The 15317-nt window shown below is 38.7% G+C and overlaps 1 protein-coding gene across 13 annotated transcripts in view; it reads left to right on the top strand.

Moving 5' to 3' along the window:
- The window catches only part of Inpp4b (inositol polyphosphate-4-phosphatase type II B), a 743006-nt gene extending 727948 nt beyond the window's left edge, over nt 1-15058 (top strand). For 7 of the 13 annotated variants that reach the window (XM_087593770.1, NM_053917.2, NM_001431397.1 and 4 more), the window contains 1 exon segment: nt 8306-9670. In XM_087593770.1, the coding sequence (XP_087449896.1) occupies nt 8306-8480 (175 nt within the window). In that variant the 3' untranslated portion in view covers nt 8481-9670. 13 annotated transcript variants of the gene reach the window in all.
- The last annotated feature ends 259 nt before the right edge of the window (nt 15059-15317 follow it).

The raw sequence follows: 15317 nt of genomic DNA, 5'->3' as shown, positions 1-15317 counted from the left end.
ATCCTATTTACCGGATCATCCTACTAGGAAAGAGGGCACTTCTGCATTGCACACACATAAATTCTAGCTAATATTTGAACCTGAAATTGCAATCAGCATGCAACATGTACCCTGTGACAAATTGATAAATAGGTAGCTAGATGATTGATAGATGGTGATGATGGTGGCGGTAGCAGTGGTAGCAGTGGTGGTATTGGTGAAAAGGAGGAGAATGAAAGGAAGAGGGGAGAAAAGAAGAAAGGGAGGGAAGGAAGGGAGAAAGGAAGGAAAGAAGGAAGGAAGAAGGGAGGGAGATAATTTCAATAGACCACTCTATTCTTTTAAGAAAATGTTGGAGAAATATAACATTAACGAAGTTGCAAAGATAGCCTTCCCATTAAAACTTGACAGGCCAGAGGTATATGATGTAAGGATGGTGTTTGTAATAATTACAATATCAAGAGCTACTATTTAGTTAGCCTTAGATTATGCCTGGTACTACACTTAGTATCTTTCATGTGTCATATTGCTTAATGTTTTCAAGAACTCTATAATTTGTGTGGGTATGAAGAGTTTGCAAGGGAGTAATATTATTTGATGAAGTATATACAGCCCAAAGAGGAAAATAGCTGGCATTAGAAAGATCGAGTGTTATTTCGGGGCCTCTCTTTATACATCTGGATCTTAGAGCCTACTGGCCCCTTGTTCCTTTGCTCTATCTGCCTGCACACAGTCTCTGACTGAGTCCCCTACATGGTAAACGTGGATAGGATGAAGTTCCTTAAAAAGTACCTTTTCTAGAATTACCCCATCTCTAGGGTAGGTCAATTATTTTCAACAGTTCTTTTCACACAGACCCTAATTCTGACAGCATTTGAAGTACTGCTATGTGACACTACGTGATCCACTTTAAATAATTATGGCTGTTGTTTGCCTGGGCACTGTACTCGTATATACATAAATATCTAGGTGAAATAAGGCAGCTTTCGTGGGTCCTCTGGTCCATGGTAAGACCCTATGGACATACTCACTTCAGGGTCTACTGGATTTCAGGCCTTTGGGGGTATGCATCACTCCTAGTAAAAAATGTTTGAACTATATTATCAAGCTGCATATTTTTTCTGATATACAAGTGATATGACCATAGCAACTATTATTGTATGCCTGTGATATGCTTCCTCTTTTCTAACATGCATTGATGTACACATGTTAATTCATGGAAGTTCTATGCTCTAGGCTGCCTCCAATTTAAAGACAAGGAAATTGAGACATACTACGTTGACTAATTTTCCCAAGAGCACCCAAATGATACATGAAAGAACAGATCTTGACATAGGTGTTCAGATTCTAAAACCACCACTGAATATGTGCTTCCTTGGCTGATTGCGCTGAAGGAACATGGTAGGAAATCTCAAAGTGCTGTCATGTCTGACTATGATGTGGACATGGAGTACACAACTGTGGAGTCTTCCTTTTCATTTGTCTGTCCATCCACTCCTTGGACCACCTCTCCTTTTCTGTCTTTAGATACAGTCAATTCAAATGCAGTTGCGCTAGCATTCTCTTGTTCCCGTTTGTACGCAACCTGAAATGAAGCTTGTGGGCAATGCTTCGCCTCAGCAGAAACATTACCATGACACTCACAGGACTCCTTCCCCTACCTTCTATCATGAGACTTCCAGGGGCACTTTTCTAATCCCATGTATGCTCACACTGCTCTTTCTCTGATACTTTATCACCCAGTGCTTTAAGGGCAGATGTTATTCTGTTTTCCTTTGACCAACTCAAGATTCTCTGAGATTCACCAGCAATGTAAGGAATTCAAAGCCAAAATAATAATAATAATAATAATAATAATAATAATAATAATAATAGCAGCATGATGCAAGGTGCCTTATCAGACACATTCGAGGTACTGAGATCTTAAAAATGACTATACCTTGGGGCTGGAGAGATTGTGACCTGGATAAATTATATCGTTCTTCAGGGTTCAGGAGGACAGAAGAGAAGGAGGTAGGAGACAAAGAAGATACAGCATGGGGTCAGGAGGTCTTGTTTAAGTTTTGTCTATGCCAAGCAAACTTAAGGAGTACAGCATTTTATATACTCTTTCTGGGGATTGGGGGAAGAAACGGAGTTCAAAGAATATCTTATACAATGCGACAAAGTCAACAGGAGGCTAATCCAGCAAAGTTGCACGAAGTGAGCACTGGGTAAATCCAGGGCATTACAGACTGAATGCCTAACAGCCTTGGGACTGACAACTCCAGTCTCTTTAAAGAGAAAAGCCAAGTTCCCAGGACAAAGCATAGCTGCTTTGAAGCCCCACCTTCAGCTCCAGACTGGCCTTGCCCAGTCTCTTGAGCAAGGACATAGAACTAGGTTCTTTTTGTCCTTTCATTAAGGCTCCTGAGAAACCCATCGTCCAGGTCTCAAAGCTCCTTTTTTTATTTCTTGAGGCCAGGTGAATTATGGTGCCTGAACATTTAAAAGACTCCGAAGTTCTCTGAACTCACGGATGTCTCCTAATGTCATCAAATGGATTGTTAACATAAGTACTTCAACTGTAATATTAAGTGGATATTGATGGAAGAAGGGCTTAGATTCCCATAACATGTACAATAAATTTTTGGGGTAGCTTAGAAGGGAAATTTACGTAATTAGTAAAGGAACAATTGATAAGGTAATTTAGAAGTGTCTCTCGTTTTCTGAAATATAGGAATTCCCATTCAGTAATATATGAGGCAGGTAAACATCCATGAGTTCATACTATAACATCCTTGTTATAGTCATTCTTTTTCCCTGAAAGTCTCTTAGACGATCACACTATTCAAGGCTGGGACTAACAGTTAAAGGTCCAGTTGAGCCCCTCCCCCACTCCTGGAGCCATTATAAGAGGATGTAGCCAATGAGTACATCTTAAGAGGTTATCTTCATTCAGACCAGGTGGATGTCTTCAGGACAAGTCAACCAGCACCTCAGTTCACCTACTTAGAGGAACAGACTTCTTTTGAATCATGAAGCACGTCCCTAAGGGGAATATCATCCTGTAACCAGGGTACCAGATTCCCACTACATACTGTGAAACGTCAATCAAATGGGGTAACCTGGATTATTAGATCCTGGAAAGCCCAAGCGATTAAATAAATTGACAATGTCTGAGAAACTGTACTTTAGACTTCTCCTGGATTCCAAAGTCATAGGTCATACATGTCACCCAGACAGAAGGATGTATGAGCCCCACCAATGACAAAGAAGAATGGTGGATCAGTCTGACTAAGAGCACAGTGTAGAGCCTCACATGAGAAATACCCATAAGGTCATATACCAGTCTGATATGTTTAACTAGCATGTAATATTTTAATAGCCTGTTATTTTAAAATATACCTTGATTTTACATGCATTATAGCCAGTTTTGTAACTGTTGATCTTAGAGCTTATAAACTTCAATATCATACACATTATCTTTAAATCTTAGCCTCCATGTGCCTGAAGACCTTATTAGGACATTTATAACTTAAAAAGTATTTTAGTATTCTGTTTTATAAACATATATATATATATCATTATAAATAAATCTTCATTTATTAAAATAGTTTTTATAAATAAAATATCTTTATTACAGTTTTTATCATTTAATACCATGTGACTTTATAGTTATATAGACAGCTCCCTCCCCAGTCCCTGTATTTATATAAAATTGGCTTGGAAGACCTTATTGGAACAAAGATCTCTTAAGAAGATAAAGACCCAGCAAAGCCCACCTGGATGTTTTTCGTGGCAGCAGCTTTATGGTTTTGATGCCTATTATCATTAGTATAATAGCATGTAAAACTATCAAAATTAAAACAAAACATTAAAACCATAACACGGCATCCTTTTAGTTCAAGGAAGCTGATCACAGAGGTAGTTGTGAGGGACAGTGGGGTTTGTTTTTTGTTTGTTTGTTTGTTATCTTGGAGATTTTTGGTTTTTTGTTTGTTTTGTTTTCTAAGAAACGAAGAAGAAAGGAGGGAAGGAGAAAGAATTACATTTTCGAGTCTCCCTAAGGAATGTTACCAGCTCAGGTCCCACTTTTATTTTTGTATTTCTCTATCAGATTGTTTCTTCTCGGTTTTCCTGTCAGCAGGCTGGTCTGACCCAGAAAAGGGGTTAAGGACATACAGAGAAAAAACATGCTTGAATCTGAAGGGGGAGGGCAAATCCCATACTTCAGAGTCAGCTTCCCTGCTCAAACAGAAAGAGCATAGGACGACTGGGCGCCAGCGGATGCTCTGCTTTAATACGGTGCATGTTTAGCCTTAACGCATCCACCTCTGACGGGAGAAAACCCTATGCCGTGAAAACAGCAAATACACTTGCAGGGGAGAAGTGTTCTAGATATTTTGCCATTGTGGAGGTGTCTGACCTGTCTCTGCCTTTCCCTCTCAGGAGGTTTTGCACCACCCTCCCTGCTCGGGACTGGCTTCTCCTCACTCCTCAAACCTGGGAGGCAGGTCTCCAGGGAACCAGGGATGGCCCACATTGCTGAGGAACCCGGCACTCTGCTGCTGAGTGGGCCATTCCTAGTTTCCCCCTCCTGGGTCTCTGTGCAGCTCCTCCTCCGTCTCTCCTCAGTAAAATCCCCCGCTGTAATGGGAGGCCATTTTGTCGAAAATATCAGAGAGCTCGAGCTCCACCAGCACCCACAAATGAAGGGTGGAAGTAATTAACAGATCTTTAATCCTTAATGATAAAGAGGAAGCAACTTGGCTATGTTAAATGAGACAGAGCCATTCTGGGTGGTTTTAAAACCGTATGATCCAAATGAGAAACATTCTCTTCTGCTGAGGCATCATGAAGGGAAAGAAATTCAAGAAATAACCCTCTTTCTCGCTTTCTCATCTTCTGATCCTTTTACCTTTTACCCAATCGGGTATTACCCTACCGGGCAGATCAAGACACTACAGGACTAGACTCATCCTTCCCACTGAGGCCAGACAAGGCGGCTCAGTTAGGGAAGCATATTCTACAGACAGACAACAGCTTAACAGACAGCCCTCACTTCAGTTGTTGGAAAACCTGCATGAAGACAGAACTGCACATCTGCTACGTATGTGTGTGTGGTGGGGCTAGGCCCAGCCTATGCTCACCCTGGTTGGTGGTTAAGTATCTGGGAGCCCCCAACAGTCCAGGTTAGTTGATTATGTTGGTATTCATGTTGACTCCCTATCTCCTCCCTGTTCCTCAGTCCTTCCCAAACACTTCCACAAGACTGCAGGAGCTCCATCTAATGTTTGGCAGTGAATCGTCTGCATAGTACCATTAATGGTGTCTGGGATTGGTTCTTGCCCATAGGATGGTTCTCACTTTGGACCAGTATTTAAATTTCTACCTACACATCCTCATGACTTTAAACTTATAAGACCTTTTTCAGGGAAACAAGTGCCAAGTTTTAGAGTGAAATGAAATATCTTCTCTAAGTGCTTTAGTAATACATTACAAAAAAAAAAAAAAAGGAGAGAGAATACAGCGGCAAAGGAAACATGGGAAAATGGGAAACAGCCATTCTCAACTTCCCTCATGTTGCAACCTCCTTCCTCATGTTGGGGTGACCCCCCCAACCTTAAATTAAGTTTGTTGCTACTTTATAACTGTAATTGGCCACCCTTATGAATATTAATGTAAACATCTATGTTTCCCAGTGGTCTTAGGAGACTCATGTGAGAGGAGTCGTGACCCACAGGTTGAGAACCATTGGTCTAAGAAAAAAAGTGCTCCTAAGAATTTTGCTATCCCTTGTTTGGCGCCAGGACTCCTGGCTCTTCCCAAGGGCTGACAGCTCTTACGTATCTGTATATTGTGTCCATACTCTTTCTCCTGTACTCCTATGTGCTTGTTTGAATTTGAACTGTACCAGCAGGTTATTCTTCTTAGAGAGAGAACCAGGAAACTAGAAGATAAGGAACTATGGGAATAAGGAGGAGGAAGTTTGGGTCTGGGAGGTCTTGTTCAAGCTGTCTTATACCAAGCAAATTTATTAAGAAGTACAACATCTTGCATACTATTTCCAGAGAGGAAATGGGGCAGAATTAGCAAAACCTCTTATACATAAAACAAAGTCAACAGGAGGCCAATCAAGCAAGGTTGCATGAAGGGAAGGGAACAGGGCCTATTTCCAAAGAATTACAGACATATCACATGGTGGCCTTGGGACTGATAACTCCAGTCTCTTTAGGGGAAAAAGCCAAGTTAACAAGAAAAACTTTAACATTTCTGAGACTCCAGCTCCAGCTCCTGACTGGAGTCTGCTTCTGAGCAAGGAAACCTAGGGTTTTTTCTCCTTTGATTGTTTTTGTCCTTTCATCAGGGTCTCTGAGAACGTCTAGACTTGGTTCAGACCTCAACAACATAGCAGTTTAGGGTACTCGCTGTATGTGTGTGATTTCAGGGCTGACCACCCACAGTAGATCTATTTGGTATGTTCTTCCCTGTGGAAGACTTCCTGGCATTCTCAGAATAACTTAGTTGCCTGTAGTTCACACACACACACACACACACACACACACACACACACACACACACACACGTGTGTGTGTGTGTGTGTGTGTGTGTGTGTATAACAACCGTTAAAGTAAAAGATACCATAAGAGAGCAAAGGGAAAGTGCATGGGACAGGTTGGCTGGAAGAAAGGAAAGGGATAAATAATATAATTTTAGTGCAATTTCATATTTGAAAAATTAATCTATATAAAAGCACTTGCTGTTCTTGCAGGACACGTGGTTTCTGTTCCTGGTCCTGATGGGATTCCTTACAGCCACCTGTAGCTACAGTTTGGTTTAGTTTGCCATGAGCGCCAGGTTGGCCCCAGATGCATGTACATAGATGCAAGCAAAGATACGAACATTAAAAAGTAAAATTGTGCCTAGAGAGTTGACTCCAAGGTTAAGAGTCTGGATTCATTTCCCAGAACCCACATGGTGGAGTTCTACTACTCTTCATGACTCCAATTCCTAGGAAACCCAACTTTTTTTCTGGTACCCACAGCCAACAGATAGGCACAAGATAGACATATACAAATGCAGTAAAAACATACAAACAAAATAAAATTCCTTTAACGTTAAAACAACCACACAAAAATATCTAGTCCACTAGACATTTAAGAGAAAGTGGAACAAGTAATATAATTATTTGTAAGTGTGAGAATATATTTTGCCAGTCCACCCTTACCTCCATTTTGTTCAATAAATCTTGTTTTACAGATAGTCAGGTTTGTCACTGGTTATAATGCTTAAGTCTTAATAAACAGGGAGAACAGTCTGTACCATTGAGCCAGTGTTTCATATTAACTCCCATTATTCTGTGAGATGATAATTTATCCAAATATAACTGCTGGTTTTGTCAGAATCTGGTCAAAAATCAGTATACAAATTTTTCAGGGAATGCATTCTTAGAAACAGAAGTAGTCCATTTCCATAGCATATCAACCCACAAATGACCTAAAACTGGAGATGCTAATAGAAATGGAACTACCTCATTCCCATTGACTGCCATTGAGATTTTGATTATGAATTTTAGATCTGTCATAGATTTGTCTGTCTTTAAGCAAAATCTTTAAGTAAATTATTTTTCTCTTACACATGGCATACATGATCTCAGAAAATAAGTATTTTGTTTTCTGAAGTATAATTGCAGTATACCTCTGTTTTCAGAATAGGTGTTCATAGGAATAGATTTGGCCCTCTAAATAAGATGAGCTGAAGGCAAAATTTGTTAAGTTAATAATAAGGCTGGCTATGATGGCATGCAGGGTGTTTCATTCCTTTCAAAGGACAAAACCGTGTCAAGAAATGAATGGCTTAACCACTTTAAGTCCATTACCCAGGTAGAATCCCAGGAGAAGGTATGTTTGCTGTGTCTGACACATCACTTGTCTCCCCAGTCCTGTGCTTCGTGTCCTTGTGCTCTCATGTCCCAAAGATGCATTTATCAAACCATCTTATACGCGCTGTCTGCTCACTTGATTTTATTCATGCAGTCCTGTGTACAGGTAGCATTATGGCCACCCAGTTTTTCCTTCTGCATGTAGCATGAGCTTCTCTGTAAGTGTCACCATAGTGGGGTTTTTTCCCCTTTGAAATGCAAAGGGATCATCGTCTTTAAAAATGTTTGTCCATGTAGTCCAAAGAAGAAAGGCACAAAGGCCCCCAGGGCTACTTAGCATAAACCCTTCTGATGTGGACGTACTGCATGAGATAATGTGTGTGTGTTCGATTCAGATTACATACGAAGCTCTGCAAATGCTCTTCTATTTTCTTCTCTCCTCTATTCCTCCCTGTTTAACAGCAGACAAACCCAGGGGGCCTTGAATGAGTCGGATGATCCTGAGACAGGCTGCCTAAGCGATAACAAGCCGACTTCTCGACACTTCTACCCTGTCGCCCTGCTTCTTGTCAGTTCACATCTGCTAGTTGTGTGGCTCATTTTAAGTCTTGCTTTACTCTTAGCCAAATACCAATAAGTTTTATGCTATGTTCCTTGCTTTTCTACAAGAGACAATGGACTTTAATTCTCTACAAGAGACAATGTTGTAAGATTTCTACATTTTCAGATTCACAGAATTTAAAAAAAAATTAGAAGAAGAAATGTTTGAATTGTGGTTTTGTTTTGTTCTTGATTTTGTTTTTCCCTAAAACCTAAAAGGCAAAAAAAGGTACTATGCATTGAGTGGATTCTTTTGCTCTTTTGTTTATGGAAAAGTGCTTTCCCGCCATTAAATAGCTAAAGACAAGTTTTTAACTTGCTGTCTTTGGAGTAAGACAAAGAATAGAATCCTGCAAGCTTGAAGTTCTGAACCTCCTCATCCCGGGTCATTCACTAAAGAAATTAGGTCGGACATTGCGCAGCGGTTAAACCCCCAAGACACTCGGGAAGTGGTGGTTGCAGACTTTCTTTCCACTGTGCTAATATTAACAGAGTTGCCGTCAGCTAATAGAAATGTGTCTGCTTTTCTTACTCTGTTCCTAATCATTCCTTACCCATTCATGTGCTTAACCTTCTTTGTCAAGTGACTTTATGAAAAGGATGGCTATTTCTGTTTTGTAATTAAATTAACCTGTTTGTAACTATTGTTTGGGTTGATTTGGCTTTCAGACTACTTTTCTATTCTTTTTAACAAGGTCTCATTTGTGTCTTGATGCGCCATTTTTAGCACCTGTGACTTTTGTACTGTGGTAGAGGGGACAGGCTCTTCAGAAAGCCATCTCCTCTCTGCACTGCATAGCTAAAACAGTGAGGTAAAATAGGGATGGAACTTCCTTTAAAAAAAAATCTATAGGGCCAGACTTAATAAATTAAATGCCTTATTCCTAGAACTGCATCCTTAGGGCTACATGTAGATTTTAATGTGTTTTAAGGGACAGATAGTTAATTTGTGGAAAAGCTATACAAAGGCAGATATATTTATGAAATTAAAGTAAAGTTGTATTGTGGAGCAAATTATATTTAAAGAGTTTATTAAAAGTTAAATATCTGTTAAGAAACTTAATCATATCTTTCCGAAGGCAATAATGGTATTGGGCCTGGCCTAGGATTTAATTTTGTAAGATGTATCATCACTTGTGGAAAAAGAAATGTAGAGTTGAATCTTGGTTATTTTTACTTGGACTGTTGCTGCAACTCTGCACTGAACAAATAAAGCATATTTATTTATTCCGTGTTTCATGAAGTTGTACTTTCTTCCCCTCTCCCCAGAGAAGGATGCCGCATAGAAAATGTACTGAAGAATATCAAATGCAGGAGATATGCTTTCAACATGCTACAGCTGATGGCTTTTCCCAAGTGCTACCGACCTCCAGAAGGCACTTACGGAAAAGCTGACACCTGAGTTTACCAACATGGAGACACAACAGGAACACAAATACATTGAGCTTTGAAGATCTCCACCTCTGTCGTTTTTATTTTTTATTGTTATGAGTTTGCGGAGTGAGGTGCTCATGGGTCTTACTCACATCAAGACCAATACATTACACAGAAAGCCTTGCCAGCACTTCTGGGCCCGGTCGATCTTTTCTCTTTTGGGTTAACAGACCTCGCTGGTTGAGGTTAGTTGAGAAAGTGTAATTCCATTGGTAGAGTATTTAAATAAAATGTGTCCTGAGGAAACAAGGTTGCTTCCATGGTGCCAGAGGTAACATGGAGAACGCCACACCCCACGTAAGCAAGTAAAGGGTGTGAGTTTATATAATGCCACTTTGAAGTCTTGACTTCAGACAACCTAACAGCCCAGCTTATGGCTTTTATAAAATATGCATGTAGTAAGTGCAATTATGTGATGGGAAGCCATGTCCTTGATTACTCACATGGCTTGCGTATATGTTTGTACAAATCTTTGTACAGTTTAGATGCGATTCTACTTTCTAAGCCTGTAGGTGAAAGTGTGATCTGAGTCATGAGCTACAACACAAAACCATGGTTCTTCATAAAACTCTGATGTGGGTTGGGTAACCCACCTAGACACAGCAGTGCAGAGTCTTTAATGAATACTGGGAAAACTCTTCAAGGTACTAAAGTTACAAGGAAATGTAAAGGCCGTACCTGTTGACGACCCAAAGGACAGTCTCCACCAGCTTGAAAATCATTCAGAAAACTTCATGGAAGTGAGAGGCAGAGACAGTTCTATGACATGTTCCCAGGGAGTCCTCTTAAGTGTGTGAGTCTGCAGTCTGTCATAGGTCAATATATGTGAAGTGGAGAACCCTGGAACATGTGTGAAGCCACAAACAGTAATAAAATACACAGTACCTGTCAGGTACTCTGGATCTCATATTTGTCCTTACAGTAAAATAACACCAGATGTAAAATTACTAATATTCCAAGTTAGTCATTTCCTTGGAGACCACATTGCAGAAGACTCCCATGCAAAAGAAGTGAGTGGCTCAAGGCAGTGCACTTGACTGCAGAATGGCAATCTCGGCCGCCCTTACCATCTTGCTCTTTAAACCTCCCAATCTACAGCGTCCTTCTCCAGATTGCCACACTGGCTATGTATGCAAATTGACAGAGGAGAGCCAAATAGAAATATTAGAATTTATCACTGGAATTAACACTCAGAATAAAGTGATATGAAAAAGAATATTCTTCCCTTTCTCAAAGCACACATCGCTTCAGAGCATGATGGAGGCTTCTTACACTGATACCTCTCTGCTGTGACTTCATTCATGGGGCCATATTGTATGTCTTCATGGATAATATGATAGCGACTTGCCTAAAATGCTCCCTCCCTGTACAGGGTTTTCAAGTAGACCATGTTGAGTTTTCCAAGAGACTGAAAATAGAAGATAACGCTCGGAGGTTTCTCATAGTGGAATTAGTTGTAAAACTAATAACCTGTGGCTGTTACCAAACTATGTATAGCCTTTAAAAATGAATTTCTATATGGAAAACTAATCTTAGTGTTCTCAGACCTATTCTCCATTTTAGTAATTTAATGTAATGGTTTTAATTATTCTGTTTTTAATCAAGCTGGTAGGACTTGGTAGTAGTGATATGCAGTCGAGGATGTCTTGTACAATTTTTTGGTCACAAATATTTTATAAACAGCGGTTTATGCTTATATATTTTTATAAATTAACCATCTTGATTCAAATATTGTAAATATTTATTAACTGGAAAGCCAATATCAGAGTTTTCCAGTTTTGCCTGACATTTCATAGGATATTTTTTCTTTGTCAATAAATGCTTATGTAGAAATATCAGAGGTCGACCTCCATAATCCACAGAAATGAAGTTTTATTCATTGACAGCAGCACCATTTCCTATGGGAATTGTACATCTGTACAACCTTTCCACAGAGGATTTTTAACAAGAAAATTCCTATTTCTTAAGTGTGACAACTCTTATCTCAGTGCACTCAAGCAACCACATCATAATTCATCTTTACCGAGACTTTCAGAACCAAACATTAAATGAAACTTTTAACAATCTCCCCTGCATAAATATGGCTGCCGTCACGTGGCTCCATCAGCTGTCTTCACACTGTCTCAAACATGCTTTCATTTAAGAACTGTACCAGCAGGCATATCTGGGGAGATGGTGGAGAGTCAAACAATTTCTCAGGAAAATGACATATCCAAACAATGGAGTGGGGCTTTTGTTTTATTTTGTTTCTCAAAAAATATGTTTTTCCTCTTATCAAATGCAGGTGTCAGTTCTGGTTTAACTCTTTACAAAGCCACCAGAGTGATCTATCAAAAGCAAATAAGGAGGACACACTTAGGACTATTACCCAAAGGTCTAGAGTGTGCATGTGTCCTCAGGACAACTAAGTGTACATTTGATACATCTAATACATTTGATACATTTGTACGCAGCAGCCTACTGAATTTCCACCTCTACTTCTCTTCCTAAATATTGCCTTGAGCTTTACCCACATACTGATTAAAACATCTTCTAAATGCTAACATTTTGGTCAGTCTGGAAACCCAGAAGGGCCATGATAACTATAGGATGTAGCTGATAAATTCATTAAAATCAGCCCTTGCCCAGTCATGGCAGTACTTCCTGGCCACTAAGCATTCATGATACTATTGCTTCTGACAAACAGTGCCACCTTGAAAGCCAGTCCTGACTGGGTGATACAGCCCATGCCTCCTGCTTTTCACACATTAAGTGGTTTTTAGAAAAATAGGACTCAGGATGGTAAAAAGGGAAAACTTGATTTTTTTTTCCTAGTCAGATCCTTCCCTCTGTAAAGAGGCCGTGCCAGGAGGCTTCCTCCCAGGCATCCCTGCGGTGGCTGACTCGTGAGAGGTTGTCGTTGAGTTTTCTGGAATTGTGAAAACTGCCTGCTCCACGTGACCATAATCAGCCATATTATGAAATGAATTTGTTAAAAGTAAAGATTAAAATCCAATCTTATGACTTCCTGGCTTTTTTCAAACCAGACTTTGGTATCTATCACATTTCTAAATGTCGTTAGCTCTGCCGGGGCTGCATTATTCAAGAGCTATATTGATAATATGCAATCATGAACCATTGGATGCCACAATTAGGAACACAATGTTGTTATCTTGAAATCCCCCATCATGGGAATATTTAAGCCACAGAAATTGCCAAACATTATAAACTAGGATATTTATTTTCTGGAATACCAGTTGTTAGGCATTTACCAGCCAGAGCATGGCTCCATGCCACTACAGACATTTCTTTTCTCCAGAAAAATAACAAATTATCCGAAGGAGGCTAATATTAGAATGGCTTTTAAGGAAAAGCAATCTTTTATCAGATTATTATAATTTTATTTTAGATTTTATCCTCCTTAAGGAACACTGCTATTCAATTCAGTATTTTGGATACTTCTATTTTATCCATAATTGAGTTACTAAAAATAAAACATTTGTTTTATTAATTAAATTAATAAGCTGCTGCAAGTGGCCCTTAGCATTCTGCCTTATTGTGAATTATACGTCAGCATCAAATTCAGAAAAATGTTAATGTAATCATAATATCACTAAAGTATACTTCATCACAATGTATAAGCTTATGATTATGGCATTGTTGAAAGGAAAGGCAGAATTATGTCACTGTACTCAATGTTTACTAAATTGAACACAGTTGAAACCCATCCTGTTTAATTAAATAAATTACACTCTGGTGTCTAGTAAGATGACACAGGTATGTGTATATATATATATATATATATATATATATATATATTTGATTCTGAGAGATGTGTCACATCATTTTAGTCCAATCTATGGGACGCATTTTGTAATTTCTCAAGAAATAAATGAATTTTTAACACACATTTGAGTAATATGTCTGAGAAACACTCTAATCACCAGCTGTGGAGAACAGCAGGTATATTGGAACTGTGTAAAATACATAGTGCTCACCACTGAAAAGGATAATTAATTTGTTAAGAACTAGCATGATTTATTGAGTTTTAGCATAAATTCATATCCATACAGTTTACCTCCAATCTGGGTAAATTCTGATTCTATATTTATCATTTTAGCTTTTAAAGTAAAAAAGGGCGGGGGGAATTACACTTATCTTTTTTTCTCTGATAACATGAAATTAGAAGTTTCCATACAAAGATGCAAACATTGACTTTAAAAATACAAAGTTAATAACCAACAATTTTGATAAAATATGATATGCCAGTTAATATGGAAGTAAGAGACAGAAATTTCACTTTTTTTTTCCTGAGCTATAGGGCATGTTAGTTTCTCTTTGAATTTTATTTCTAAGACTAGAAAATACAATCATGCTTCTAATTTAAGAGGACAATATAATACCCAACTAGAGAAAGGGATGCATATAAGATAATGCTAATCTCCAAAATGGAAAATGCAATTGGTTTTCCCGCGCTTGGATTTGCACTTGGGCATGCATAGTTAAGGAAGTAGAAATTCAGAGTTTAGTTCCAGAGAACGTGGAAATTAACGTAAATACAACTCGCATAAATGATTCTCTCTGTAAGCCATGTGCCCCAGATGCATATTAGCACACTCTGCATGCAGTAAAAGCAGTATTTAAGGAAAGAGGTATATACCATTCTTTAACGGAAGATACATTTTTCATAGTATTTCTACAATCATTTAAAATTATTCCTAGGTAACAAAAGAGCAAAATGTAACATTATCAGCAAGTTTTAGAGACTCAAATTTGACCAACATTTCTATAATATCTGGGTAATTTTTAAAATGATTCATGTCATGTTCAACAGCAGAACCTATCTCGTGTTGAAAAGCCTTCACATTTTTCAAAGGGCAGAACATTCACTTATCTGCACATGTCCCACCCTTTGTGCACATAATTCTCTGTGTGAGCATGTTATCTTTTAATTTAATGCATTTTCAGGTTCTTGTGGTATCCATTTGGGAGGTTGACACTTGCTTTCTTTTTTTGTTAAATATATATTGTAGATAAACCAATTATGTGTTTGTATTCCCATACGTCGTGGAAATGAGTCATGAGTAGATCATTTTATATTAGCACTTAGAAGGAATATCACATTCATTTTATTTTGTGTAAATCATATTCATCATGCACTGTATGTATATTTTTGTTGAAATAAATATGGTTTTATTTTTATGTTTCTGGCTTTTCTCCCCATTTTACATTCTTTTTCATTGTAATCCATGTGGCAACATTTAAACGTTAATGGAAATATCAAAAAGATAGCACACATCACACTTCAAGGAGAATAGACCTCAATTCTGCTGGACCACATGTTTTACATTGCTGACCAATTAGTATCACTTCACTGACGCAGTGGGCTTCCAGGGCCACCCTTCTTGAAGAAGCATCAAGCACAAGCCCCTAGCAGAGTTAAAGGCAGCTGTGATGATCC

This window comes from Rattus norvegicus, chromosome 19 (genome assembly GCF_021556685.1).
Source record: "Rattus norvegicus strain SHRSP/BbbUtx chromosome 19, alternate assembly SHRSP_T2T, whole genome shotgun sequence".
NCBI classification, from domain to species: Eukaryota; Metazoa; Chordata; class Mammalia; order Rodentia; family Muridae; genus Rattus; species Rattus norvegicus.
The sequence above is the reverse complement of the archived record's forward strand: the minus strand, read 5'-3'. Positions and strand labels throughout refer to the sequence as shown.